This window comes from Osmerus eperlanus, chromosome 6, assembly GCF_963692335.1.
Source record: "Osmerus eperlanus chromosome 6, fOsmEpe2.1, whole genome shotgun sequence".
NCBI classification, from domain to species: domain Eukaryota; kingdom Metazoa; phylum Chordata; class Actinopteri; order Osmeriformes; family Osmeridae; genus Osmerus; species Osmerus eperlanus.
The window spans coordinates 2946599-2972938 of NC_085023.1; the positions used below are offsets into that span (position 1 = coordinate 2946599).

At 48.3% G+C, this 26340-nt stretch overlaps 1 protein-coding gene across 1 annotated transcript in view; it reads right to left on the reverse strand.

The window, feature by feature from the left end:
• The window catches only part of eys (eyes shut homolog), a 190205-nt gene that overhangs the window by 42790 nt on the left and 121075 nt on the right, over positions 1–26340 (reverse strand). Inside the window, 6 exon segments of the mRNA XM_062464477.1 lie at positions 1620–1845; positions 12058–12347; positions 16748–16860; positions 19179–19329; positions 22477–22568; positions 23314–23529. Of these exon segments, the coding sequence (XP_062320461.1) occupies positions 1620–1845; positions 12058–12347; positions 16748–16860; positions 19179–19329; positions 22477–22568; positions 23314–23529 (1088 nt within the window).

Consider the following 26340-nt stretch of genomic DNA (forward strand, 5'->3'; position numbering starts at 1 on the left):
CTGCTAACTGGAGGTCCTAATGTACCCTGCTAACTGGAGCTCCTTAATGTACCCTGCTAACTGGAGGTCCTAATGTACCCTGCTAACTGGAGGTCCTTAATGTACCCTGCTAACTGGAGGTCCTAATGTACCCTGCTAACTGGAGGTCCTTAATGTACCCTGCTAACTGGAGGTCCTTAATGTACCCTGCTAACTGGAGGTCCTTAATGTACCCTGCTAACTGGAGGTCCTTAATGTACCCTGCTAACTGGAGGTCCTTCATGTACCCTGCTAACTGGAGGTCCTTAATGTACCCTGCTAACTGGAGGTCCTTAATGTACCCTGCTAACTGGAGGTCCTTAATGTACCCTGCTAACTGGAGGTCCTTAATGTACCCTGCTAACTGGAGGTCCTTAATGTACCCTGCTAACTGGAGGTCCTTCATGTACCCTGCTAACTGGAGGTCCTTAATGTACCCTGCTAACTGGAGGTCCTAATGTACCCTGCTAACTGGAGGTCCTTAATGTACCCTGCTAACTGGAGGTCCTTAATGTACCCTGCTAACTGGAGGTCCTAATGTACCCTGCTAACTGGAGGTCCTTAATGTACCCTGCTAACTGGAGGTCCTTAATGTACCCTGCTAACTGGAGGTCCTTAATGTACCCTGCTAACTAGAGGTCCTAATGTACCCTGCTAACTGGAGGTCCTTAATGTACCCTGCTAACTGGAGGTCCTTAATGTACCCTGCTAACTGGAGGTCCTAATGTACCCTGCTAACTGGAGCTCCTTAATGTACCCTGCTAACTGGAGGTCCTAATGTACCCTGCTAACTGGAGGTCCTTAATGTACCCTGCTAACTGGAGGTCCTTAATGTACCCTGCTAACTAGAGGTCCTAATGTACCCTGCTAACTGGAGGTCCTTAATGTACCCTGCTAACTGGAGCTCCTTAATGTACAATGCTAACTGGAGATTAAGTAGTCTATGTAATTGACCTGGGTAGTTGATCTGTGTAATTGCAAAAAAAGTTCCTTATGTGTTTTTTCTTTCTTTCCATATTCATACTTCATAATTTGATAATAATAACATAAACAAAAATTCTTAGATGTTAATTTTCAGTGCATTATGAGAAAAATAACAGGATGGTTGGGTATAAATTGATTGTAGTTGCAGTCAAAAGCAGTGGCCCTAGACAGTAGGATTCTGTGATGAAGTAATGTGATTAAATAGTTTTCATTTGATAAACCTAAAGTAAAACATGGCCTCCCAGTTGTGGTCCATAGTTAGCAATTCAAAACTGCAAGGTAGACGCTTGGTGTGGTGGTAAATGCAGTAATGAATGAATTCCTCTACTACATACAGCAATGCCTCCACTACCATGACACACTGAGTCCAGTCCTAGTGCAAAAGTGTAGTGTACTCACTGTAGAGGAGAGCCCTGGGTGTGTACTCACTGAAGAGGAGGGAGCCCTGGGTGTGTACTCACTGTAGAGGAGGGAGCCCTGGGTGTGTACTCACTGTAGAGGAGGGAGCCCTGGGTGTGTACTCACTGTAGAGGAGGGAGCCCTGGGTGTGTACTCACTGTAGAGGAGGGAGCCCTGGGTGTGTACTCACTGTAGAGGAGGGGGCCCTGGGTGTGTACTCACTGTAGAGGAGGGAGCCCTGGGTGGCTCCGGTCTTCACGGCCAGCGTGAGGGTCACGGCGGCCGTCTTGATGGAGGGAGCAGGATAAGCGGTGGAGCCAGAGGAGCTGGCGGCCCCGGGGGCCGTGTCATGCCCGGGCGCCCGGGGCCGCTGCAGCAGAGACGAAGGGGGAGGCACCTCCAGATAAGACGACCCGTTGAAGAAGGGGAGAAAGATGGCGGCGTCTGAAAACAGGGAGGAGTTCATTACCGTGAGTTTGGAGAGCACGGCGCTGTGTTCGTTGTTTGTGCAGCCTTGGCTTAGTCTCCTGAGCGTGTGTGTGTGTGTGAGCAGGTAAGTGTACGTGTGTGTGTGTGGTAGCATGTCCATGTCCCCCAGTCTGACAGAGAGTGTGAGGAGAACGCTGCAGTCAGCAGGCCCGTCAGGTCCAGGAGCTGTCGTCTTATCTGCCTGAGGGGGGCGGGGGGCCTCACAGGTCACACACTCCACCAGCCTGTAATGATCTGCTGGCCTTTACACAAAGGACAGCAGGCTCCAGGTGTACAGCAGGACGCGAGACGAGATGAGAGGAGGACAAGAGAGGAGAGCGCACAAGTTTGAATGTCACCATCTTTACTCTGCACATTTTTTTTTTCTTGTTGGAGGATTGTCTCCAGCCTCTGGTCTGCACGTCTCTGCATAACCCAACCATCTCTGGAGGAGAGGATCCCTCCTTAACTTGCTCAACCATCTCTGGAGGAGAGGATCCCTCCTTAACTTGCTCAACCATCTCTGGAGGAGAGGATCCCTCCTTAACTTGCTCAACCATCTCTGGAGGAGAGGATCCCTCCTTAACTTGCTCAACCATCTCTGGAGGAGAGGATCCCTCCTTAACTTGCTCAACCATCTCTGGAGGAGAGGATCCCTCCTTAACTTGCTCAACCATCTCTGGAGGAGAGGATCCCTCCTTAACTTGCTCAACCATCTCTGGAGGAGAGGATCCCTCCTTAACTTGCTCAACCATCTCTGGAGGAGAGGATCCCTCCTTAACTTGTTCCCCCCAATGTTTCTTCCATCTCAGGGATAACAAGGGCTATGAGATCAAACGTCACCTCGTTTAACAAATAAATAAAAAAAACATACCAGGAAGCAGGAAGTAAAAAGCTGTACTTTGCCATAGCGACATGTCTTCTTAACGAACGGGAAATAAATCATTCAAAGTCGTCATTTATCATGGGCAGCCCTTGCTCTGCTTCTCCTCGTGTGCCAAACGGAGTGCTTTGGGAAGCACAACGCTCCCTTGTTTCTGTGTCGTGTGTTTCCAGTCAAGGGCGTTATTAATCATAGCTGAAAAGACTGGGGAACAAACAGAAGTTATAACGTTGGCGCGGAATGTAAACTATGATAAACGACTACACAAACGGAACATAAATATACGTTTGTCCCGATATACCCACCAATAAGGCAGAATGAAGACAACCAGACTGTAATGGAAGTACAAATGTCAGCATATATTTTCGAAATATATTCGCCATTTGAAATAGTTGTGTGAAAAGAAAAAAAAAAAACACGTTGATTTGAGGACAACATTATTTGTAAACCTTTCTTTTAATTTCTATGCGTAATTTCTCACATTTCCCAGAAAGAAAAAAAAACATATGCCAAGGGGCTTTGTTATAGGTCGTAATGCAGCATACCTAGCAGCTATTGGATTTAGTGTTTGGTATCGTGGATAGAAGTGCTGACCAACCCCTTAAGACAACCACCGCCTGTTTAATTATGGGCTTTCCTGTGATGTCATGACTGATAGCGAGCAGGTCGGATTCATTTCCTGCTCCAGTGCTCTGCCACCGCACGCCTCACCTTCCCCTGGGCCCGGCCATTTACTCCCTGGCTAATTCTCGTGATCACTTAGCTTTCAATTTAACGCTCACATACTCAACAGAGTTTCTTTGACAGGGTCCCGACCCACTGTGTCTTCCCTGAGAAGACCATTTATCAAACAATAATGGTTTACACAGGGCTGGCTGGGCATGGCTGAACACCAACTGGGCCTGATCTGTTCTGCATGAGGGAACACCGGGGACAGCCGCCTTAATAGCTGAAGTCCACATGACATGAAAACAGCAGCAACTATAAAACGCAAATACAAATCTCCAGTTTTCTGAGGCTTTTAATATTAACACTAGCTACTGTCTTAACACAGCAAGCGATCAGGCTGTTAGCTAAAACAGGCAACATTTCAACATACCTCGTTGGCAGCTTATTACTAAAAGAGCTAAACCCGGATCTTGTATCTTTAACACATATTCAACACATTTCTTACAGCTTCAATAGTAAATTAACTTAACAGGTACTATCAACACATTTGCTTGTGGAATGCGCTTATCGCGCTGCATAGCAGATCCTTTTGTCTCAGTGTGTTCACCAAAAATGGTCCCACGGGCAGTGCACACAAACTAGTTCCGCCCCAAGCCATCCAGAACATCATGCAGGAGACACAACATTCATGCACACACAACTGCACGACAACCTACCACACAAAATAAACCCAATGTAAAAGATATCAATGAACTGATGGCAGTTACTGATGGCGGTGTGTGTGTGGATGTGTGTGTGTGTGACGGGGTGTGTGTGGATGCGTGTGTGTGACGGGGTGAGTGTGGATGCGTGTGTGTGTGTGAGGGGAATGTACCGCCCTCTGTCACAGAATCAAACATGTCCGATGCTACATAAACATCATATAAAAAGTAAACAATTCTATTACACGAGCCAGTGGGTTGCGTGGCATCTCCATAATTAGCAAGGAGCAGCAGGGATGCCTGTTTAAGTCATCTTCCCTGTCCCATCGTCGTGACTTAATAAGGGGCGAAGTGAGAGAGAGCGTTGCTTTCACCCTGCAAACTTGCTGTGGTAACACACACACACACTCTGTCAGTCAGCACAGAAACAGCTTGCGAAAGCCTTCTGCAGGCTAGTGTGTCTGTGTGTCTGTGTGTGTGTGTCTGACCATGCACTTGCGTGTGCATTCGCCTACGATGTGCGTTAGCAAGTGAGACGGGGGAATGTGGGTGACTGTGTGCAGATGTGTGACCCAGCGAGAGCGTGGAGGTGTGTGTGTGAGGCTGGGAGAGCGTGGAGGTGTGTGAGGCTGGGAGAGCGTGGAGGTGTGTGTGAGGCTGGGAGAGCGTGGAGGTGTGTGAGGCTGGGAGAGCGTGGAGGTGTGTGTGTGAGGCTGGGAGAGCGTGGAGGTGTGTGTGTGAGGCTGGGAGAGTGTGGAGGTGTGTGAGGCTGGGAGACCGTGGAGGTGTGTGTGTGAGGCTGGGAGAGCGTGGAGGTGTGTGTGTGAGGCTGGGAGAGCGTGGAGGTGTGTGAGGCTGGGAGAGCGTGGAGGTGTGTGAGGCTGGGAGAGCGTGGAGGTGTGTGAGGCTGGGAGAGCGTGGAGGTGTGTGAGGCTGGGAGAGCGTGGAGGTGTGTGTGTGAGGCTGGGAGAGCGTGGAGGTGTGTGAGGCTGGGAGAGCATGGAGGTGTGTGTGTGAGGCTGTGAGAGCGTGGAGGTGTGTGAGCCTGGGAGAGCGTGGAGGTGTGTGTGTGAGGCTGGGAGAGCGTGGAGGTGTGTGAGGCTGGGAGAGCGTGGAGGTGTGTGTGTGAGGCTGGGAGAGCGTGGAGGTGTGTGTGTGAGGCTGGAAGAGCGTGGAGGTGTGTGTGTGAGGCTGGGAGAGCGTGGAGGTGTGTGTGTGAGGCTGGGAGAGCGTGGAGGTGTGTGTGTGAGGCTGGGAGAGCGTGGAGGTGTGTGTGTGAGGCTGGGAGAGCGTGGAGGTGTGTGTGTGAGGCTGGGAGAGCGTGGAGGTGTGTGTGAGAGGCTGTGAGAGCGTGGAGGTGTGTGAGGCTGGGAGAGCGTGGAGGTGTGTGTGAGGCTGGGAGAGCGTGGAGGTGTGTGTGTGAGGCTGGGAGAGCGTGGAGGTGTGTGTGAGAGGCTGGGAGAGCGTGGAGGTGTGTGTGTGAGGCTGGGAGAGCGTGGAGGTGTGTGTGAGAGGCTGTGAGACTGGCAAAGCACGTTATTGAATGAGTGGCGGCATGAGATTGCACTGTGTTAATACTGCAAGACTGGATGGCCTCTCTCCAGTGCCTCTCCCTCTTACTCAGCAGAAAGAGGAGCAGAGCGCCAGGCCTGGTGTTTAGGGGCTGCTTTACGAGTGTGATGAAGCGTGGAATAAGCACCGACTCAGTTTATATCCTGGGGATGGAGGGGATGGTGGAGGAGTGGAGGGAGCATAAAAGCATTGAGAATGGAATGCTTAGTCACTCATTTGTCCTGGACGGTGACGGCTAGCAGAAGGAAACATGGCGGGTGATTGATGCCTGGGTGGGGTTACTCTTGACGACGCCTGTACATCACAAGTGTGCAGAATGTCACACTATAGGAGGAGATATTGTCGATGCAAAACGTCTGGGAGGGAGATGTTATGATTTGTCAGGTTAGCTGTCCACGTTGATCCATGAAAAAGTCTATGACCGTGGTAAATTGGCCTTTGTATCTGGGAGATCCATTTGAAAGCTATAACTCTCTGTTTGAGTTTTATTAAAGTCAGTGTTATTGTCTTCCATCGAGGACAAGACTGGATCACCACAGGAAGCTCCATGTGGTCCAAGTTCTCCCCTCCTAGTACCTCATGCTTCTGAACATAACAGCAACCTGCCATACCGCCGGTGACCACAGGTCTTGCAACATGTGTTCCCCCATTCTTGGACATGCATTCAGGTGTGTGTGCATGTCTATGTGTGTGGATGGTGTGTGTGTGTGTGTGCGTGTATGCATGTTGGTGTGTGTGGGTTGTGTGTGTGTTCATGTGTGTGTGCATGTCTATGTGTGTGGATGGTGTGTGTGTGTGTGTGCGTGTATGCATGTTGGTGTGTGTGGGTTGTGTGTGTGTTCATGTGTGTGTGCATGTCTATGTGTGTGGGTGGTGTGTGTGTGTGTGTGTGCATGTTGGTGGTGTGTGTGTGTGTGTGTGCATGTTGGTGTGTGTGGTGTGTGTGTGTGTGCATGTCTTTGTGTGTGGGTGGTGTGTGTGTGTGTGCGTATGTGCGTGTCTATGTGTGTGTGTGTGTGTTACAGGGTTAGGATCGGGGAGGCTGGTGATCAGGGGGGATTATTTATCTTCAGAGGCCGTTCCCCTCGGCTCAGAGCCATTCCTTAACATCTCATCGTCTGGTGATTACATGAACGCTCCCATGGGGCCGAGCAGGAGGGAGAGCAGCGCTTGGAAACAAGGCCCCTGTTGCTCAGCCTCCGCGCCTGAAGAGACAAATCACATTTCCCCAGATGACTTAATCATCTGCAAACGAGCACTTGGAGAGCGCGCGGCGGAGGAGTGCAGGAGCGCTGCTGAGCTCCTCGCGTTCAGCCACTTAGCTACCTAGGTTATCGTCACGGCGACGAGACTCGCTGGGCCGCGGGGCACCACGGTGAAGCGTGCGCCCTGGGAGGTCAGCGACGGCGTCGTGAAACGGCGTTCGGCAGCTGAGGCTCTCGTCCCGGGGCCCTGAGAACACGCTCGTCAAAGCCGCTGCACTCGCAGCTTCCACTCTCCTCCCCAACTAGTGCTGCGCGCACAACTCTAGATATCACACCAAGCAGCCAGGAGGATAATTATTTTTAATTGTCCCGAAATATAATCACACTCATTACCAAATTATATCATTACACACCTTGTAGAAGCCATCCATTACAATCTTTTTTCAATTGAGCTGAAGAAACGTCAAACAGGTGAGGAGTTGTGGTGCTAGCTGGCAGGCGGCTGGCTCATGGCTCTGAGACACCTCGCTGGACCAAGTTCCTCCTCTAATTGGGGCGGCTCTGGAGAGCTGATGTGGGAGGAGATATGAGGCTTGCCATCACTCTGACTGATAATCCGTAGCACTGCTCGCTGCGCTGATAAGCCCCAGACCCACACCACCCAGTCGACCCACACTCCTTATTGATCTCTGCAGCAGTATCGCTGGGTGTGGGATCAAAAAGCTGACATTTGGATTCCTGATTTATGATGATTGGCCTTTGGCGTCAAACACCCATTCATTAAAGATGAAATGTAATATTACGGTTAGAGGATCTGGATTAGACCTTGAAAATAATTGCTAATTTATGAGCACCATGCTGGTAAGACAACGTGTAAACTGTAAATATGATTGTTCAAAGGACTTTGAAAGAACACTAAACAAGGTTTAAAAAACAAAAAACAAAAAAAAACACCAAAAACAATCAAAACTCTGTTTCCTCTGCATTTTGTATTCCTGGGAAACGGGAGACTCGATGAACTCAACAGAGCTGGTCGAGCAACGGAAAGGTCTGATCTCACATCAATACAGATGAATGAACTTATGGCTCAGCAAATTACCTTTGCACCAATGTATCGGCTTATTGACATAAGGCTTAAATGTGTTTAGTCAGCAAGGGAGGGGAGAGAAGGCAGTGGAAAGGCTTTTATGGCCTAGGAGGACGCTTCGATATGAATATCAGGAATATGAAATTCCGTTCTTCTACAGGTATTATTGTTTCTCTCTAAGGTACGAGGCTAAAGTACACAGGCTGGATGTCACACTCCTCTAGAGCCCGCTCCTCCCAGTTTACCACAACCTCTCTGCTGTTTGACCAACTGGAATGGTACAGAAGCTACTAAGGAGCATTTGATTCGACTCCCTGTCAGCACCGACAGAACTGATGGGAGGGGCTGAGGTGGGGGGCACGTGGCGACTTGAGACACGGGCCTCAGAAAGTCCCGGTCATGTTCTCGCTCTCCTGAGACCTGGAGGGGATCATGGCTGGACAGGGTCATACTTCTCTGGCTCTCCACCATCACCCTCTCATGAATCCTTTTTATGGTCCACCAGTCCAGCTCAGCGCCTCTCCACATCTGCCTCCTGTGGACGGCTGTGTAGCGCCTCTCCACATCTGCCTCCTGTGGACGGCTGTGTAGCGCCTCTCCACATCTGCCTCCTGTGGACGGCTGTGTAGCGCCTCTCCACATCTGCCTCCTGTGGACGGCTGTGTAGCGCCTCTCCACATCTGCCTCCTGTGGACGGCTGTGTAGCGCCTCTCCACATCTGCCTCCTGTGGACGGCTGTGTAGCGCCTCTCCACATCTGCCCTGTGGACGGCTGTGTAGCGCCTCTCCACATCTGCCCTGTGGACGGCTGTGTAGCGCCTCTCCACATCTGCCCTGTGGACGGCTGTGTAGCGCCTCTCCACATCTGCCTCCAGTGGACGGCTGTGTAGCGCCTCTCCACATCTGCCCTGTGGACGGCTGTGTAGCGCCTCTCCACATCTGCCCTGTGGACGGCTGTGTAGCGCCTCTCCACATCTGCCCTGTGGACGGCTGTGTAGCGCCTCTCCACATCTGCCCTGTGGACGGCTGTGTAGCGCCTCTCCACATCTGCCTCCTGTGGACGGCTGTGTAGCGCCTCTCCACATCTGCCTCCTGTGGACGGCTGTGTAGCGCCTCTCCACATCTGCCCTGTGGACGGCTGTGTAGCGGCTCTCCACATCTGCCTCCTGTGGACGGCTGTGTAGCGCCTCTCCACATCTGCCTCCTGTGGACGGCTGTGTAGCGCCTCTCCACATCTGCCTCCTGTGGACGGCTGTGTAGCGCCTCTCCACATCTGCCCTGTGGACGGCTGTGTAGCGCCTCTCCACATCTGCCCTGTGGACGGCTGTGTAGCGCCTCTCCACATCTGCCTCCTGTGGACGGCTGTGTAGCGCCTCTCCACATCTGCCCTGTGGACGGCTGTGTAGCGCCTCTCCACATCTGCCCTGTGGACGGCTGTGTAGCGCCTCTCCACATCTGCCCTGTGGACGGCTGTGTAGCGCCTCTCCACATCTGCCTCCTGTGGACGGCTGTGTAGCGCCTCTCCACATCTGCCCTGTGGACGGCTGTGTAGCGCCTCTCCACATCTGCCCTGTGGACGGCTGTGTAGCGCCTCTCCACATCTGCCCTGTGGACGGCTGTGTAGCGCCTCTCCACATCTGCCTCCTGTGGACGGCTGTGTAGCGCCTCTCCACATCTGCCTCCTGTGGACGGCTGTGTAGTGCCTCTCCACATCTGCCCTGTGGACGGCTGTGTAGCGCCTCTCCACATCTGCCTCCTGTGGACGGCTGTGTAGCGCCTCTCCACATCTGCCCTGTGGACGGCTGTGTAGCGCCTCTCCACATCTGCCCTGTGGACGGCTGTGTAGCGCCTCTCCACATCTGCCCTGTGGACGGCTGTGTAGCGCCTCTCCACATCTGCCCTGTGGACGGCTGTGTAGCGCCTCTCCACATCTGCCCTGTGGACGGCTGTGTAGCGCCTCTCCACATCTGCCTCCTGTGGACGGCTGTGTAGCGCCTCTCCACATCTGCCTCCTGTGGACGGCTGTGTAGCGCCTCTCCACATCTGCCCTGTGGACGGCTGTGTAGCGCCTCTCCACATCTGCCCTGTGGACGGCTGTGTAGCGCCTCTCCACATCTGCCTCCTGTGGACGGCTGTGTAGCGCCTCTCCACATCTGCCTCCTGTGGACGGCTGTGTAGCGCCTCTCCACATCTGCCCTGTGGACGGCTGTGTAGCGCCTCTCCACATCTGCCCTGTGGACGGCTGTGTAGCGCCTCTCCACATCTGCCCTGTGGACGGCTGTGTAGCGCCTCTCCACATCTGCCTCCTGTGGACGGCTGTGTAGCGCCTCTCCACATCTGCCCTGTGGACGGCTGTGTAGCGCCTCTCCACATCTGCCCTGTGGACGGCTGTGTAGCGCCTCTCCACATCTGCCCTGTGGACGGCTGTGTAGCGCCTCTCCACATCTGCCTCCTGTGGACGGCTGTGTAGTGCCTCTCCACATCTGCCTCCTGTGGACGGCTGTGTAGCGCCTCTCCACATCTGCCCTGTGGACGGCTGTGTAGCGCCTCTCCACATCTGCCCTGTGGACGGCTGTGTAGCGCCTCTCCACATCTGCCTCCTGTGGACGGCTGTGTAGCGCCTCTCCACATCTGCCCTGTGGACGGCTGTGTAGCGCCTCTCCACATCTGCCCTGTGGACGGCTGTGTAGCGCCTCTCCACATCTGCCTCCTGTGGACGGCTGTGTAGCGCCTCTCCACATCTGCCCTGTGGACGGCTGTGTAGCGCCTCTCCACATCTGCCCTGTGGACGGCTGTGTAGCGCCTCTCCACATCTGCCCTGTGGACGGCTGTGTAGCGCCTCTCCACATCTGCCCTGTGGACGGCTGTGTAGCGCCTCTCCACATCTGCCCTGTGGACGGCTGTGTAGCGCCTCGGGATCCGTCCGCCCTGTCATCAGTGTCGGGGAGTCCTGAGGTTGTGTGATGGACCGTGTGTCTACTAATACCTTCAGTACAATATCCTGTCCAGCTACTAAGGCTGTGGTTCTTAACCCTGTCGTCAGGGAACCCCTGTCCCGCATGTTTTAGATGTTTCCCTGCTCCAACACACCAAATTCCTGGTAACGAACATGCATTTGAATCAGGTGTGTTGGAGCCAAGCACCATCTAAAACATGCAGGACAGGGGTTCCCTGAGGACCAGGGTTAAGAACCACTGTACTAAGGCAACTTGTTTTCTGCCCCGACGCCCATTGTAGGTACACAAATGTGGACTTGCACAGTGGCCTGACATAAACAGACAAACATGGTTTGTGTCCTTGCCTGCTTTTATGTGCCTAATGCATGTTGAGCTCAGCCATTGAATGATAGGAAGGCACTGTGTCTGCATTCATATGGAATATGGACATTCCACATTCTGTCAAGCTCCATTAAAGAAATAACTGGTATTGTTGAGAGTGAGCTGTTGTCGAAGATGTTGCTAGACTTCCAAGGCCGTTCCCTTTTTTTTGCCAACGTTGTGGATGACATATTTATTGTTCAAGTGTTAGTTTTCAAGTTATATCCAAACAGCTTCTAGGACATTCATCCTGAGCAGTACAAGTGTACTAGAGTCAAGTTTGTAATGTACAGTGCATATTAAAGTCAGGGTCATTTTGATGAGAAGCACTTTTTTGCTCGAATACACTTCACATCCTGATAGCAACAAATAAATCTACGTTTGACAGTAAAATTAAATCAATCCGATATCGTCACAGGACTGTAGTAAACATGGCCAATCATTAAGGTAGGACCGGCACTAATGATTAGACGGCATTCGAACCGAATGCAATGATTGGCCGGGCTACTTGTCTGTCTACCTACCTCCTGTCAGGCAGCGTTCATGTGTTTTGGAGGAGTGGCTTTGAAGGAAGGGTGGCTATTTTGGTTTGAATCCTTTCGAACTCTAGCTAAAATTGCTAGGTTTGCAAGACTTACTTGCCCTGGCTTGAATATACACATTTATATTTAGCTTCATATTACTATTCAGATTCATAGGCAGACTCCGATGCCTCAAGACTCATTCTCAGATTCCGGCTCAGAATCCAGACCTACCTTTCTCACAGAGGCGTCCTGTGAAGTGGAGCGGGCAGTCACACCGGACGGACAGCGGCCCTCCTGCGGGCTCCCAACACGTCCCTCCATTCAGGCAGAGGTTACCGTGGCAGCCAGGGGGGCGCTGCGTGGGCGCCGACACTGTCCAGACAGTCTGGTTCAGTGTGCCTGGGGGGCTGGTGGGCTGGGGGGGCTGGAGGGGGCGTGGGGCAGGGAGATGGACAGGCTGGGTACTCATCTCCACGGGACGCCACGTTGAGGTGTCGGAGGTATTTGTAAGAAAGCCAGACCTAAGAAGACATTCATTGAAGCCAGACAGGTGAAGAGAAAGAGCCGTTGTTAAAAGGTTTCACCATTCATGGAGCAGATGATAATACCAGTTGACAAGTGGGTTCTTAGACCACTTTCTTAAGAAAAAGAATCTTATTAATCACCGAATTACAGATTCAGCTCATAAAGAGCATTTTGAAAACTGCACGATGGATATGCAAAGCTGAATGAAGCAACCAAGACCAGAATGTTTGTCGTGTTTATTTTCCAGCACAGTAAAATCGTAAAATTCATGGTTTAACTTCACTAATCCTCAAGGTGCTGAAATCAATCAGTTAGCGTATCTCCCCTGTGTTTGTAAAGCTCTGGCAGGGATCCATACGTACCTGTGGGAGTCTTTAACACCCTGCTCACAGCAACACATTATTATCATACCACACATTATCTAGCAGCCTGGAGAAGAAACGCATCCCTTTCACAACCACAACAACTAAAGCATATAGCTTCATGTATATTTAAATATGTATCTTGTGTAAGCTGTAGCTATACAGTGTGCATATTTAAATATAGTCAATTATAGCTTTAGCTGTAGCAGAGTCATTGTAACATATGCGCCTATTTACTTGACATTTCTTGGCTGTTTATTGGGTGTGCTTTGCCTTCGGCAAGGGCACAACCTTTGTTCTCTCACATATATATTATTATTATTATTATTATAATTTTTGCCCCCCTAAAACTCAGTCAATATTTGGCGAAAAGTGAAGCTAACGGTGGCTAATTTGCTAGCCACAGTCACTGACGTTAATAACGTCACAACGTCACGAAAACACGCGTGACTACCTTTGGCAGAACATTCGTTTCGCATCTGTTAACTTGGGGGATAGCTAGGCTAACTATAGCTTTACTGCAAGGCAGCTGCAGAAACGCCACAAGCAAAGAGGCCAGGGTGATAACTATTTACTCATTTTACTTTGTGATATGACACACAATTGTCATGTGTAATGTACAGTACAAGCTGATTATATTAAGGAAGTACATCTACTTTCGGAAACAGTAGTCTACTATTTCACTGAAGTATTAGCATCATGACATTAGCCTGTGTTGCCCGGGCAACACATACTACAGTGGTCTATGATGTAGCGTTATCTGTTTTCAATCGTTAAAATAAACATTCCTCACATATACATTTTCGTTGTAGGGTTTATTCTGACATTAGTAAACGATTTGTTGGTGAAATTACCATTACCTGTGGTTTCAAACCAGTGTAGCTCACTGCAACGCTGTAGCTTACGTGAGACACACTACAAAAACATCTACACTACACAGCTGTTTAGGAAGTCAAACGGCGACAGAACATGTTCGGCACTCCCCTTACTTAAATCAAAAGTCTATCTAACTACTAACCTGAACTTCATTGCCACAGCCTAAACGTTGTCAATCTGTTCATGAAAATAATTAATTTCAGCTTAAACCGTACAACGGAACGTTAAATCCAATTCAACCAACGCAATCGCTACCAAGACGAACACAGCAGTAGTCTAGTACTGTACCGTAGTAGTACAATTTACCGGGGCAGCTTCTCCACACAGGGCTATATCGCATTTTGCGTTGTTACTGACAATGATTGCTACCAGTGAGCTTTTTATGAATGAGCGATTTTCCACTAAATAAATGTCAAGCTTATTTACGAGGGGAGTCAGGTGGCTGAGCGGTTAGGGAGTCGGGCTAGTAATCTGAAGGTTACCGGTTCGATTCCCGGCTCTGCCGAATGACGTTGTGTCCTTGGGCAAGGCACTTCACCCTACTTGCCTCGGGGGAATGTCCCTGTACCACTGTAAGTCGCTCTGGATAAGAGCGTCTGCTAAATGACTAAATGTAAAATGTAAATTTACGTTTTGGGGGGCATATTTTCAGTTAGCAGATGGTACTGTTTGAATCGCGATTCCATCTTCTACTGCCGGGTAACGTCGTAGAATAATCTTCAAAGGGGGTTCTTTATTAATGAATGAATGCAATGAGTAGGCTAAATGCCTGAAAATATCATGAGAAGGGAAAAACTTAAAATGACGTTAAAGTCATAGAGATTAGGTCAATTTTTACACCGGTCTGCCCAATTTATTCGTTTTGTTTCAACGATGAGGCTGCCTCTTGCAGGGGAAATGAGAAGACATCTATTTCATTCTATACTTCACTCGTATTTTCAGTTGTAAATGAGCAGCAAAAAAAAAAATGCTTTTAAATCTATTTCATCTTTATAAATAATAAGTATACATTTTTATATAAAATATACAGAAATATCAGTTGTAAAAATGTCATTCAAAAACGGACCCCTGTGCAACCGACGCAAGCAAGCACACCCTACAATTTCCACAGAAATTGTACCCTCTCTAGTTTATATTCATATTGAGACGGTTGAAATAGTTTTCTAGCCGACAAATTGAATATATGTGTTATTGATTAAACAAGTAGATGACTGGCCATTCAGGAACTTTTGTTAAAAATAAAAAGCGCGTCCAGAGCTTTTCTCCACATGCACGGAGCAGACGTAAACAGAAACACTAAACACTAAACCAAAATATGAACACTAAACACTAGAAATACTAAACCAAAATGTAAACACTGGAAACACTAAACCAAAATATAAACACTCAACACTAAACCAAAATATAAATACTAAACACTAGAAACACTAAACCAAAATGTAAACACTAAACACTAGAAACACTAAACAAAAATATAAACACTAAACACTAGAAATACTAAACCAAAATGTAAACACTAAACACTAGAAACACTAAACCAAAATATAAACACTAAACACTAAACCAAAACATAAAAACTAAACACTAGAAACACTAAAACAAAATGTAAACACTAAACACTAGAAACACTAAACCAAAATATAAACACTAAACACTAGAAACAATAAACCAAAATAAAAACACTAAACAATAGAAACACTAAACCAAAATATAAACACTAAACACTAAAAACACTAAAACAAAATATGAACACTTAACACTAGAAATACTATACAGAAATAAAGACACTAAAAACTAGAAGCAGTAAGAAGAAACACTAAACACTAGAAACACACAACCGAAATAAAAACACTAAACACTAGAAAATCTAAACATTATAAACAGAAATAAAAGCATTGAACTGAAATAAAAAACACTTAACACTAGAAAACACTGAACAGAAATAAAAACACTAAACCAAAACAGAAACACAAACGATAGAATCACTAAACACAAAAAAAGAACTAAATAAACATAGAAACAGAAAATGTTTTACTGTGCAGATTTTTGGTAAGGCTTAAGATTACACCTTAGCAAGGCGATCAGGGGAAACGTTGCATGCAGTCATTCCTGGGATCATGAATTTACCTCCTGTTTCATGTTCTCTGAGTTTAGTGTTTAGTGTGTATTTGCATTGTCTACCATGTAGCTTTCAAATCACTTTCATCCTTTGAAAGGGTGCATTGCTTTGGGTCAGGGCATGGGAGATCTTTGTCAATATTGACAGCTTGGTTTAATATTCAAAACCTGACTGAATATGAATTATTCAATATGTTGAAAGATCTTAATATTTAGAATTTTCAAAACCCCGCTGTTTTTGTTTTTCCAGTCCATCCACGTCACAACAAACCTCTCATCCCTGTCTGGACCTGTATCTGGGCCTAACCACAACCACCAGGCCCAGATACAGCTCTCTAAATACCAGGTGTGAACCTCCACCCGGGGGATAATCGGTGCTGTTGAGGTGTTTTCATGTTGTTGATTGACTGACAACTTCATCGATGTTGCGACTTCCATAGTTAGTGAGCTCGGCTGAACAGCATCAACGGCTCGGATGAGACTTCTAAATGGAAGTAAGTTTACCCTTGAATATGTCCCATGTGATTCTCCAACGCCATTCATTATGACTGGCTTGATTTGATCAGTCGGTTCAAATACATTGGTTCAATTTGGCAGATTCCACTTTCTGAGTGTGCCCTGCATGAGAAGTACCAGGATTATTGGCATGGAACTCCTCCAACTCAAACTGTCTCCACAGTATGCTGCATGTCGCTCTAACAAGACGACTTGCGCAGACAAAGCTGGGTCCAAACCTGTTACAGTAATTGACATAGACATCAGAGATTTGGAGATATTATACCCATGGCACTTGTGTGTGTGTGTGTGTGTGTGAGAGAGAGAATGTGGGCTTGTGTGTGTCTGTGTATGTGTGAGACAGATTGTGGGCTTGTGTGTGTGTGTGTGTGTGTGTGTGTGTGTGAGAGAGAGAGAATATGGGCTTGTGTGTGTGGTGTGACTGTGTGCCAAGGGAACAGAAAGTTCTTCCAAACCAAAGGTTTGTCTGCAAAGAGAAGGAATATTATTAAGACGATGGCTCTTTGAAAATCTAATTATTTTACCTGCAGTTTTCTACGTTGCTCCCGGCAATGGCATTGGATGCGTAGAATCCCTTCAGTTTATTAATTTCAATTATTTCAATGCAGCCAGTGTAGTTGTGAAAAGGCTCTGCTCCCTGAAGGAACAAAATAAATAAATAAATATTATTTTCCAGACTGTTGCTTTGAAATACGTAGCAAAACAAACCACTGCAGGTTTAACACGGTATCAACTTTAAAACACAATACTGCACGCTCGCAGACTGCATTTTTCTGGGGAAACTGGCGGGAAAATACATCTATCTCAATCTACCAACCCACCTGACCCTCAGGACTGTTTTCTGTGATGTGTCCACCGCCTGTGTGTGTGTGTGTGTGTGAGAGTGTCCACCGCCTGTGTGTGTGTGTGTGTGTGTGTGTGTGTGTGTGAGAGTGTCCACCGCCTGTGTGTGTGTGTGTGTGTGTGAGAGTGTCCACCGCCTGTGTGTGTGTGTGTGTGTGAGTGTCCACCGCCTGTGTGTGTGTGTGTGTGAGAGTGTCCACCGCCTGTGTGTGTGTGTGTGTGAGAGTGTCCACCGCCTGTGTGTGTGTGTGTGTGTGTGTGTGAGAGTGTCCACCGCCTGTGTGTGTGTGTGTGTGAGAGTGTCCACCGCCTGTGTGTGTGTGTGTGTGAGAGTGTCCACCGCCTGTGTGTGTGTGTGTGTGAGAGTGTCCACCGCCTGTGTGTGTGTGTGTGTGTGTGTGTGTGTGTGAGAGTGTCCACCGCCTGTGTGTGTGTGTGTGTGTGTGTGAGAGTGTCCACCGCCTGTGTGTGTGTGTGTGTGAGAGTGTCCACCGCCTGTGTGTGTGTGTGTGTGAGAGTGTCCACCGCCTGTGTGTGTGTGTGTGTGAGAGTGTCCACCGCCTGTGTGTGTGTGTGTGTGAGAGTGTCCCCCGCCTGTGTGTGTGTGTGTGTGTGTGTGAGAGAGTGTCCACCGCCTGTGTGTGTGTGTGTGAGAGTGTCCACCGCCTGTGTGTGTGTGTGTGTGTGTGTGTGAGAGTGTCCACCGCCTGTGTGTGTGTGTGTGAGAGTGTCCACCGCCTGTGTGTGTGTGAGAGTGTCCACCGCCTGTGTGTGTGTGTGTGTGTGTGTGTGAGAGTGTCCACCGCCTGTGTGTGTGTGTGTGAGAGTGTGCACCGCCTGTGTGTGTGTGAGAGTGTCCACCGCCTGTGTGTGTGTGTGAGAGTGTCCACCGCCTGTGTGTGTGTGTGTGTGAGAGTGTCCACCGCCTGTGTGTGTGTGTGAGAGTGTCCACCGCCTGTGTGTGTGTGTGTGTGTGTGTGTGTGTGTGTGAATGTATAATCACAAGAACAGTTTTTACATTATATTATATTGCCTGGCAATACAGTAAGCAATATTACCTAAGTCGTGTACTACTACTTGGTACTATAGTATGTTACATTACCTGGTACTGCAGTATGTTGTAGTACCTGGTACTACTGTATGTTACATTACCTGGTACTACAGTATGTTGTAGTACCTGGTACTACAGTATGTTGTAGTACCTGGTACTACAGTATGTTACATTACCTGGTACTACAGTATGTTACATTACCTGGTACTACAGTATGTTGTAGTACCTGGTACTACAGTATGTTGTAGTACCTGGTACTACAGTATGTTACATTACCTGGTACTACAGTATGTTACATTACCTGGTACTACAGTATGTTGTAGTACCTGGTACTACAGTATGTTACATTACCTGGTACTACAGTATGTTACATTACCTGGTACTACAGTATGTTACATTACCTGGTACTACAGTATGTTGTAGTACCTGGTACTACAGTATGTTGTAGTACCTGGTACTACTGGTACTAGAGTATGTTGTAGTACCTGGTACTACAGTATGTTGTAGTACCAGGAACTACAGTATGTTGTAGTACTTGGTACTACAGTATGTTGTATTACCTAGTTCTACAGGGTGTTGTATTACTTGCTAATACAGAAGGTAATATCCACTAGTAGTATGTTATATTAGCCGATAATACAGAATGTTCTATTACATGACAGTGCATGTTATATTACCTAAACAGTATGTAAAATGATGTGGTTATATGACATGTAATATTACCTAAATAATATGTTATCATACCTAGCTATATAGTCTATTACATTACCTGGTGAAACAATAGGTAATATTACCTGGTAATAGTATCACCTGGTAATGTAGTGTGTAATATCACCTCATTATGCAGTATGTAATATCACCTGGTAATAATATCACCTGGTAATGCAGTATGTAAAGTTACCTGGTAATAATATCACTTGGTAATGTAGTATGTAATATAACCTAGTAATGCAGTATGTCATATCACCTCATTATGCACTATGTAATATCACCTAGTAATGCAGAATGTCATATCACCCAGTACTACAGTCTGTAATGACCTCCACAGTGTGTGATCTTACCTGGTAGGGCTGGTATCTGTGAGGCAGGCCCCCTATGAAGAGATGACTGGTCCTCTGAAGGGCGAGTCCAGACCAGTAGTTACTCTGCCTGCTTCTGACCCCCTGGTACCCAGACACGGTCACTCCAGCTTCACACGGAGCCAGTCCTTGTCTGTCAGCAGCAAACCTCACACTCAGTCCACCTCAACACAGATCGGTGGTTTGTCTATAATATATTGAGGTTATATTCTAACCTATTTGGTAGATGATGTCTCAGCCCATGGAGGTGCTGTTAAGCTGAAATCACCTCCGCATGATTTAGACAAACAATTTGTTTAGCATTAGGGTTCATTTATTCAGATTTAATATGTTTATTTAGTAGTTGTAAATATACTGAATTAATTATGTTATTTAACAAATATTGTTAAGCATACAGAACAGTTTATTTTAATAAGATATTTCACAATAGCCTGAGGAGAACACAATTACTATACAAGCAAAAGCTCTCCCCTAATGTGCACACTTTAATATTCTCCCACCATAACATTAGCTTCCAGTGAGGCCCAGGTTCATACACTGCAGTTGTTTGCATTGACTTTGCATCCGCAACAAATCCCCTCCAACCTTTACATACAGTATTTACGGTGACATTATATCGTTCCTTGCAACATAATTATGTTGAGACAAAAACATGTGTTTTTGAGTCGAATGCTCCTGTTCAGCCAGTAAAAGACTTCTCTGCTGTATCTGCACATCAACATTGTCACACCAGAATCAACTCTGCCCCAACACTTAGCATCGCCAGTTCAGACTGAAACCCTTAAAGGTCACATGGCATGAAAATGTCACTTTATGAGGTTATTTAACATTAATATGAGTTCCCCTAACCTGCCTTTGGTCCCCAAGTGGCTAGACATGTTGATGGGTGTAAACCAAGCCCTGGGTATTCTTCTCCGCCTTTGAGAAAATGAAAGCTCAAATGGTCCGATCTGGACTTTTCCCCTTATGTCGTCATAAGGGGAAAGGTTACCTCCCCTTTCTCTGTTTTGCCCGCCCAGAGAATTTGGCCTGCCAATGAGAAAATGAGCTATGACCGTGCGAGCGTGATATTGTTTTTTCCTCAAGAGACATCATGGCTTGCAAACGACCGAAGCATGGCAGTTAGCCCCGCCTCTCTCCTCCTCATAGCATTTAAAGCTATAGACACAGAAATGGCACGTCCTAAGGAAAGCTCATTGTGGGACTGCTCGTAGTGGCTGTAATTCTGCACCAAGGCTGAATTTTGGGAAAGAGACTTCAGATACACCTATATAAAAGCATCCAAAAACAGCCTGCCATGGGATCTTTAAGTCAGACCCCTCCAATCCCTCGAGCCGCCACACAGCTAACTGTCCCCCCTCGTCAAACAGCTGAACGCCACTTCAGGACTTCCCTGCTGTTCTGAAGCATTTGCATCCCACCGTTTAGAGTTCTATGGATTTTTTTTAATGGATTCTGGGAAATTACTGTTGGAGGGAAATGAGGGGAATAAAGCAGAGCTCCATTTCAGTGTTGGCTAACCACAGTGCCAGTCCAGATGGACATGACAGACCGCGTAGGAGAAATTAGACTTCACGCTGGAGGAACGACATACACAAGTCTTCAATTAGGTTTGGTCACTTCCTCTGATATGTAGGTGAGTATGTACAGTAACTTGGACAACACTGCTATGTGATAATAGTTAAGCAGTCCAATAAAATGGACCAAAATATCCATGAACTAGATAGTGGTGAGCGTGGCTCTCCGGGGGTATTGTGAGCTTGGGAAGTAATGTCTTGCAAATCCAGCTCATATTCTCTTCATGGAGATATATCCCTCTTCAAACACACTCGTACAATTGGCCATTAAAGGCAGTGCGGTAATAATAAGATTATTATAATTCTACTCTTAAAGCGTTGTGGGCTAAATAAATGCTCAGACGACAGCTCAGAGCCAAATCAGACACACTGTGCATTCACACTGTTCTCCTGCACACTATATATTCTTTCTTTCTCTTTCTTTTTTTCGACACCTTGTGTGTCTTGCTCTGAATGCGTCAGCCTCTGGGAGCTCTCCAAAGCTAATTCCCGCCTTCCGAACAACAGGGGACAGAAGATAATTACCCAAGTGCAGATTCTGGGCTAACTACGTCCAGCTGGAGGGCTGTCTGTCCACAGATGTGGACAGACAGCCCCCCCCCCCCCGGGTGTCCGCACGGAAGTGAACAAGGAGCGCGGACGGGAAGGAGGGTGTCTGGGAAGCAATATAGCCTGATTTGCTAAGCCTGTAATTTGCAGGCGGTGGTGTTCCACGTGGGGCAGTGACCTCCAGCTCCCTAAGCCCTTCCTCTGGAGGAGAAGCGGTTAATTCAGGATCGCTCTGCCAGAGAGGCCTGGCACACAGCCAGAGGGCAGCGCGCCGCGCCGAGACCTTGAACGGCCAGCCCCGCCGGATTTCTATTAAACATATAGAAAATTGTCTTTGACGGGAAGATATATTAAAACACTATAACGAGGCGGGCAGTGATGTGAGTGCCATCCCAGGGCAGAGCAGGGGCAGCGCCGTGAGAGACGGAGCGACCAGGGCCATCACACTATTACAAAGAATTTGTTTTGGTGGAGCTGAAACCTAGATCCATTCACCCCCCCCCTCTCACTCCCCTCTCCCTCTCTCCCTACCCCGCTCCCTCCCCGCTCCCCTCTCCCTCTCTCCCTACCCCGCTCCCTCCCCGCTCCCCTCTCCCTCTCTCCCTACCCCGCTCCCCTCTCCCTCTCTCCCTACCCCGCTCCCTCCCCGCTCCCGGTTCTGTTTCTGCCAGGTCTTTTAGGGGCTGGCACTGGGGCATGATGATTGATTCGTGCTGCTGTAGCATTTTCAGTGATGCTAGTTTTTATTCTGTTGAAGAACAGATATGACAGATTAATACACTTTAGATGAATAATTGGCTCTGGATCAAGCCATTTCTGCCTTGAAGCAGGGTGGCTTTAAAGGCTGGCTGCTTTAATACGTTGCTTGGTGCAGTTATCCCCTTTCCATCATGGAAACCAGCTCCCATCATTCGTTTTGGGGAGAATATGTTTTGACACATCGAGACAGCAGATGTGCCGATCAGCACGCCCAGCATGGGGAGTCAGAGTGTGCGAGCCGGGCCTTGGGGAGTCAGAGTGTACGAGCCGGGCCTTGGGGAGTCAGAGTGTACGAGCCGGGCCTTGGGGAGTCAGAGTGTGCGAGCCGGGCCTTGGGGAGTCAGAGTGTACGAGCCGGGCCTTGGTCAGCAGGACAGGACGGAGAGTGGTCTTACCTCACGTAAACCACGTGGGCTCGCCCGTCGTCCACGCGGATGGAGGTGTTCACGTGGCGGACCCCTTCCTCCGGGCTGCAGGCGAAGGCGTACTGAAACGTGGTCAGGGGGGGAGAGATGTGACTGAGGCGGGGGGCAGGAGGGCCAGACGCTCGGTGCGGCCACGCCTCTCCAGGGCCACACAGGTCAAAGGCATTATGTGTTCTTTTTTAGATGTTCCGGACTGTTCCGTTCCATTCCGGACTATGCACTCAAATTAGCATGAGGAGTTTATACAGGAATGATAAACAGAAGCTGACCCAAGAACTGATCATTGGTATCTAGTATTAAAGGCACAGCAATATCTGCACTGTATCTTGACAGAGGCAGCTGTAATGTATATGTATGTATATTAACAGATTTATCTGTATTGCATATTGTTGTATACTGACAGAGGTATCTGTACTGTGTATTACTGTATACTGACAGAAGTATCTGTACTGTGTATTACTTTATACTGACAGAGGTATCTGTACTGTGTATTACTGTATACTGACAGAAGTATATGTACTGTGTATTACTGTATACTGACAGAGGTATCTGTACTGTGTATTACTTTATACTGACAGAGGTATCTGTACTGTGTATTACTGTATACTGACAGAAGTATATGTACTGTGTATTACTTTATACTGACAGATGTGTCTGTAGGCCGAAGCAGAAGTATCTATACTGTATATAAAAGAGGTTATAGGTTATAGAGCTGAACTGTATATGACTGTATATCCTGTATTAAGAACTCAGATAGCTACTCTCTATTCCAGTTCCAGAATGTTGGTGTTCAGGGTGACCTCTGACCTGCAGCATTCCATCCAGAAGGAAGAGCTTCATGAAGAAGAGGTCTCTGCTAGAGCCCTGGTCCACATAGAGGAGGGTTCCCTGCCTGAGGCTGGTGTGGAACCTCACCACCAGGCTGTTCTCAGCGCCCACCTGCAGGCCCTCAAACGCCAGGTAGGAGCTGCCTGTGTACTGGAGCAGGCCGGAGTCTGGGGGAGGAGAGGGTCTGGTGTCAGTGTCAGGGTTTCAGTCACCGTCTCCTGCCTGCGGTGAGGTGGTCCTGAGATGATGGAGGCACGGCTGAACAGGATGCGTCTGCCTCACCATCCAGCTGTCTCATAACGCCATCATATTTGCATCATAACTGCCTCATGACTGCTTCATAACTGCCTCACAGCCCATCTGCCTCTTAACTGCGTCATAGCTACCTCAAAACAGTTTTATAACTGCTTCATAACTGCCTCAGAGCCCATCTGCCTCTTAACTGCGTCATAGCTACCTCAAAGCAGTTTTATAGCTGCCGCATAACTGCTGTACCGGTACATCATCATCAATGACCTGTTCAGGAAATAACATTGTATCACAGCTCGTTCATGTAGCTGTAAGATCAAATATACCACACACTGTTTGAAAAAGGGCAGCTTGGAGTGCGGTGATGACATCACGCCAACAGTATAGCCGCTAGAACACACAGCATTCCTTCACTATTGAGGTGTCAGTGTGTCGACATCGACAGGGATGGTGTGTGTGTGTGTGTAAAGTATGTGGGGGGTAGGAGTGTGTGTGTGTGGGAGGGGGGGGGGGGTCTTGGAGCAACTACTTTTCAGTTCTGGTTAAAACCAGGCCTTTCAACTGATTAAAGCCAATTTATGCAGCTGCCTTTGGACTGCAATTACAATCTGTCAAGAAGTTTGTGTTTTGCTCTGAAACAAGAAAATATATATGTAAGCTGGAGGCCTTAAATGAGGCCTCACATCTGAGGATGTGTTGGAGAGAGTTCAGGACCGAGCGGACAGAGCTTTGGCTCATTAGCAGACAGGAAGAGATGATGTTCATGAGAAGGTGAACATCGCCTCACAATGCTCCTGCCTGGTGAGTCCCACCTCGCCTCCGAGGGGTGCTCCAATTCCCTCAGCCTCCAAAGCATTTCATCCGAGGGCACCGATTAAGGGCAGGGCATTTTGACTTTACACGATGACAGTTTCAAAAGGCAAGGTGAGCGGGTGGCGAGCGCATTTTGACCTTTCTGTCTCGGACACGCACAGTGGATCTGTACCTCGCAGACAGCGGCGTGTTCCACAAATCAATGCTCTCAGTGAAATTTCTTACGGAGAAAAAATGCCTTTGCAGTTGCTGTGACAGAACAGACATCTAAGGCAAAGATATAAGGCTGGGAAGAACCGAAGATCTGGCCTTGGTCTCTCCCACACACACACACACAGACAAAGACCTGCGACCAGGGGAATGGAAGGTTAGTAGTTCCGTTCCATTTCACGTCCAATAAAGCCCTCCTGCTGCAGAGGCCTGTCCTGTCCACAGAGGGCGCTGTGCACAGACCCCTGCCCTGTGGACAGGTTTGGTAACTTTGGGTTTCCTCCCAACAGTCACCTGCCTGCCTCCCAGGGTGAGGTATCCAGACTGGAGCAGGTCCAGTCACCTGCCTGCCTCCCAGGGTGAGGTATCCAGACTGGAGCAGGTCCAGTCTGCCTACAGCCTGTAAAGGAGGCTGTTCATGTCAGCTGCCTTTGAAAGCTTTCCACAATCATGCACGCGTCTCTCTCACACTCCGAGAAGTGGCCGAATGAAAAGTTTCGCTTCTCAAAATACAGGACGTTCAGCCAACGCACTGACTGATGAATGAAAGGAAAGCGTGTCCCTCGGCAGTCCATGTTGTGAATCGAGGCGCAAGCTTTCGGTGCGAGGTTGGACAAGCCATCTAACGACTAACAAAAACAAAAACATGTATCCATCACGGCCGTCCCTCCCTCCTCCCACTCTAAATACTGTTCGTCAACTTGAGACATGGAAGTAAGAAAGGCTGTAGGTTTCCACGGTGATGGGGACAAATGATGTTCCTCACGCTATGAGCTACCAGCAACCCTGCTCTGCCACTAGTGACTGCTGGGGGTGTTTCACCAGTGTCCTGACACAGCCAGGAACATGTCTCTACTGTCCGCCCCTAAACCTGCACCTGCTTCTACAGTCACTGCAGGAGGACTCCTGCGGAAGTCAAACTGGGTCGTGTCGCGATACAGGAGATGCGTTCTGGGATTGTGTGCGTGTCATACCGTGCCTCTGCGAGTCTTGTGAGTTGTCATATTTTCAAAGCGGGTTATGGTGGCTCAAAGTGGAATTCTGCCTCGGCGGCCCATGAAGAGTAATCTAATTTGGACGTAATTTGATTTAATCTTATCTCATCTTCAGCACAAAGAATGAGGGGCAGACAAACACGAGGCTGAGAGCGATGTGACAACCAGACCCATTCTTTTTCCGATGTCGTGTACGCATGAGAGGATGTGGAGGGTCATTGGGCTGTTGAAGTCACGGTGCCGCCATCCCAAACTACCTGTGACTCTGCAGATGTCAGCCGGCTTGATAAGGAACAGTAAAACTATGGCTCCTCCTGGTACCGTTAAGTCTTCCACCTCCCCTATTTGACGGCCATAAAGGTGTAAATACGATTGCTTTGCTACAATCTGTGAAGCATGTAAATGACACAATACAGACAGCGAAGCCGAGGGCTGTCTGAAAAGGGCTTTAATCTCGGCAGTTCATTACATGGCTCATTGTATACTGTGATATCCTGCTTTATATCGTCCATGCCAGTGGGCAATTACGGCACATTTCAGTAAAAGTTCCAGTGCCTCGGAGCTTATTGAGGGTAGTGGCGCGGATGGAACTTAAAAGACGGACTCGGTCTGCAGCAATACGGGGGAACAAGCATTAGGGAAGCTCATGCCTAATGCATTTCTCATTTGCTCCAAATGCTGCAATTTGTTGGAGGGAACAGGGAAGTGAGGGGCGGCCGTTCTCCAGCGATCGTCTGGA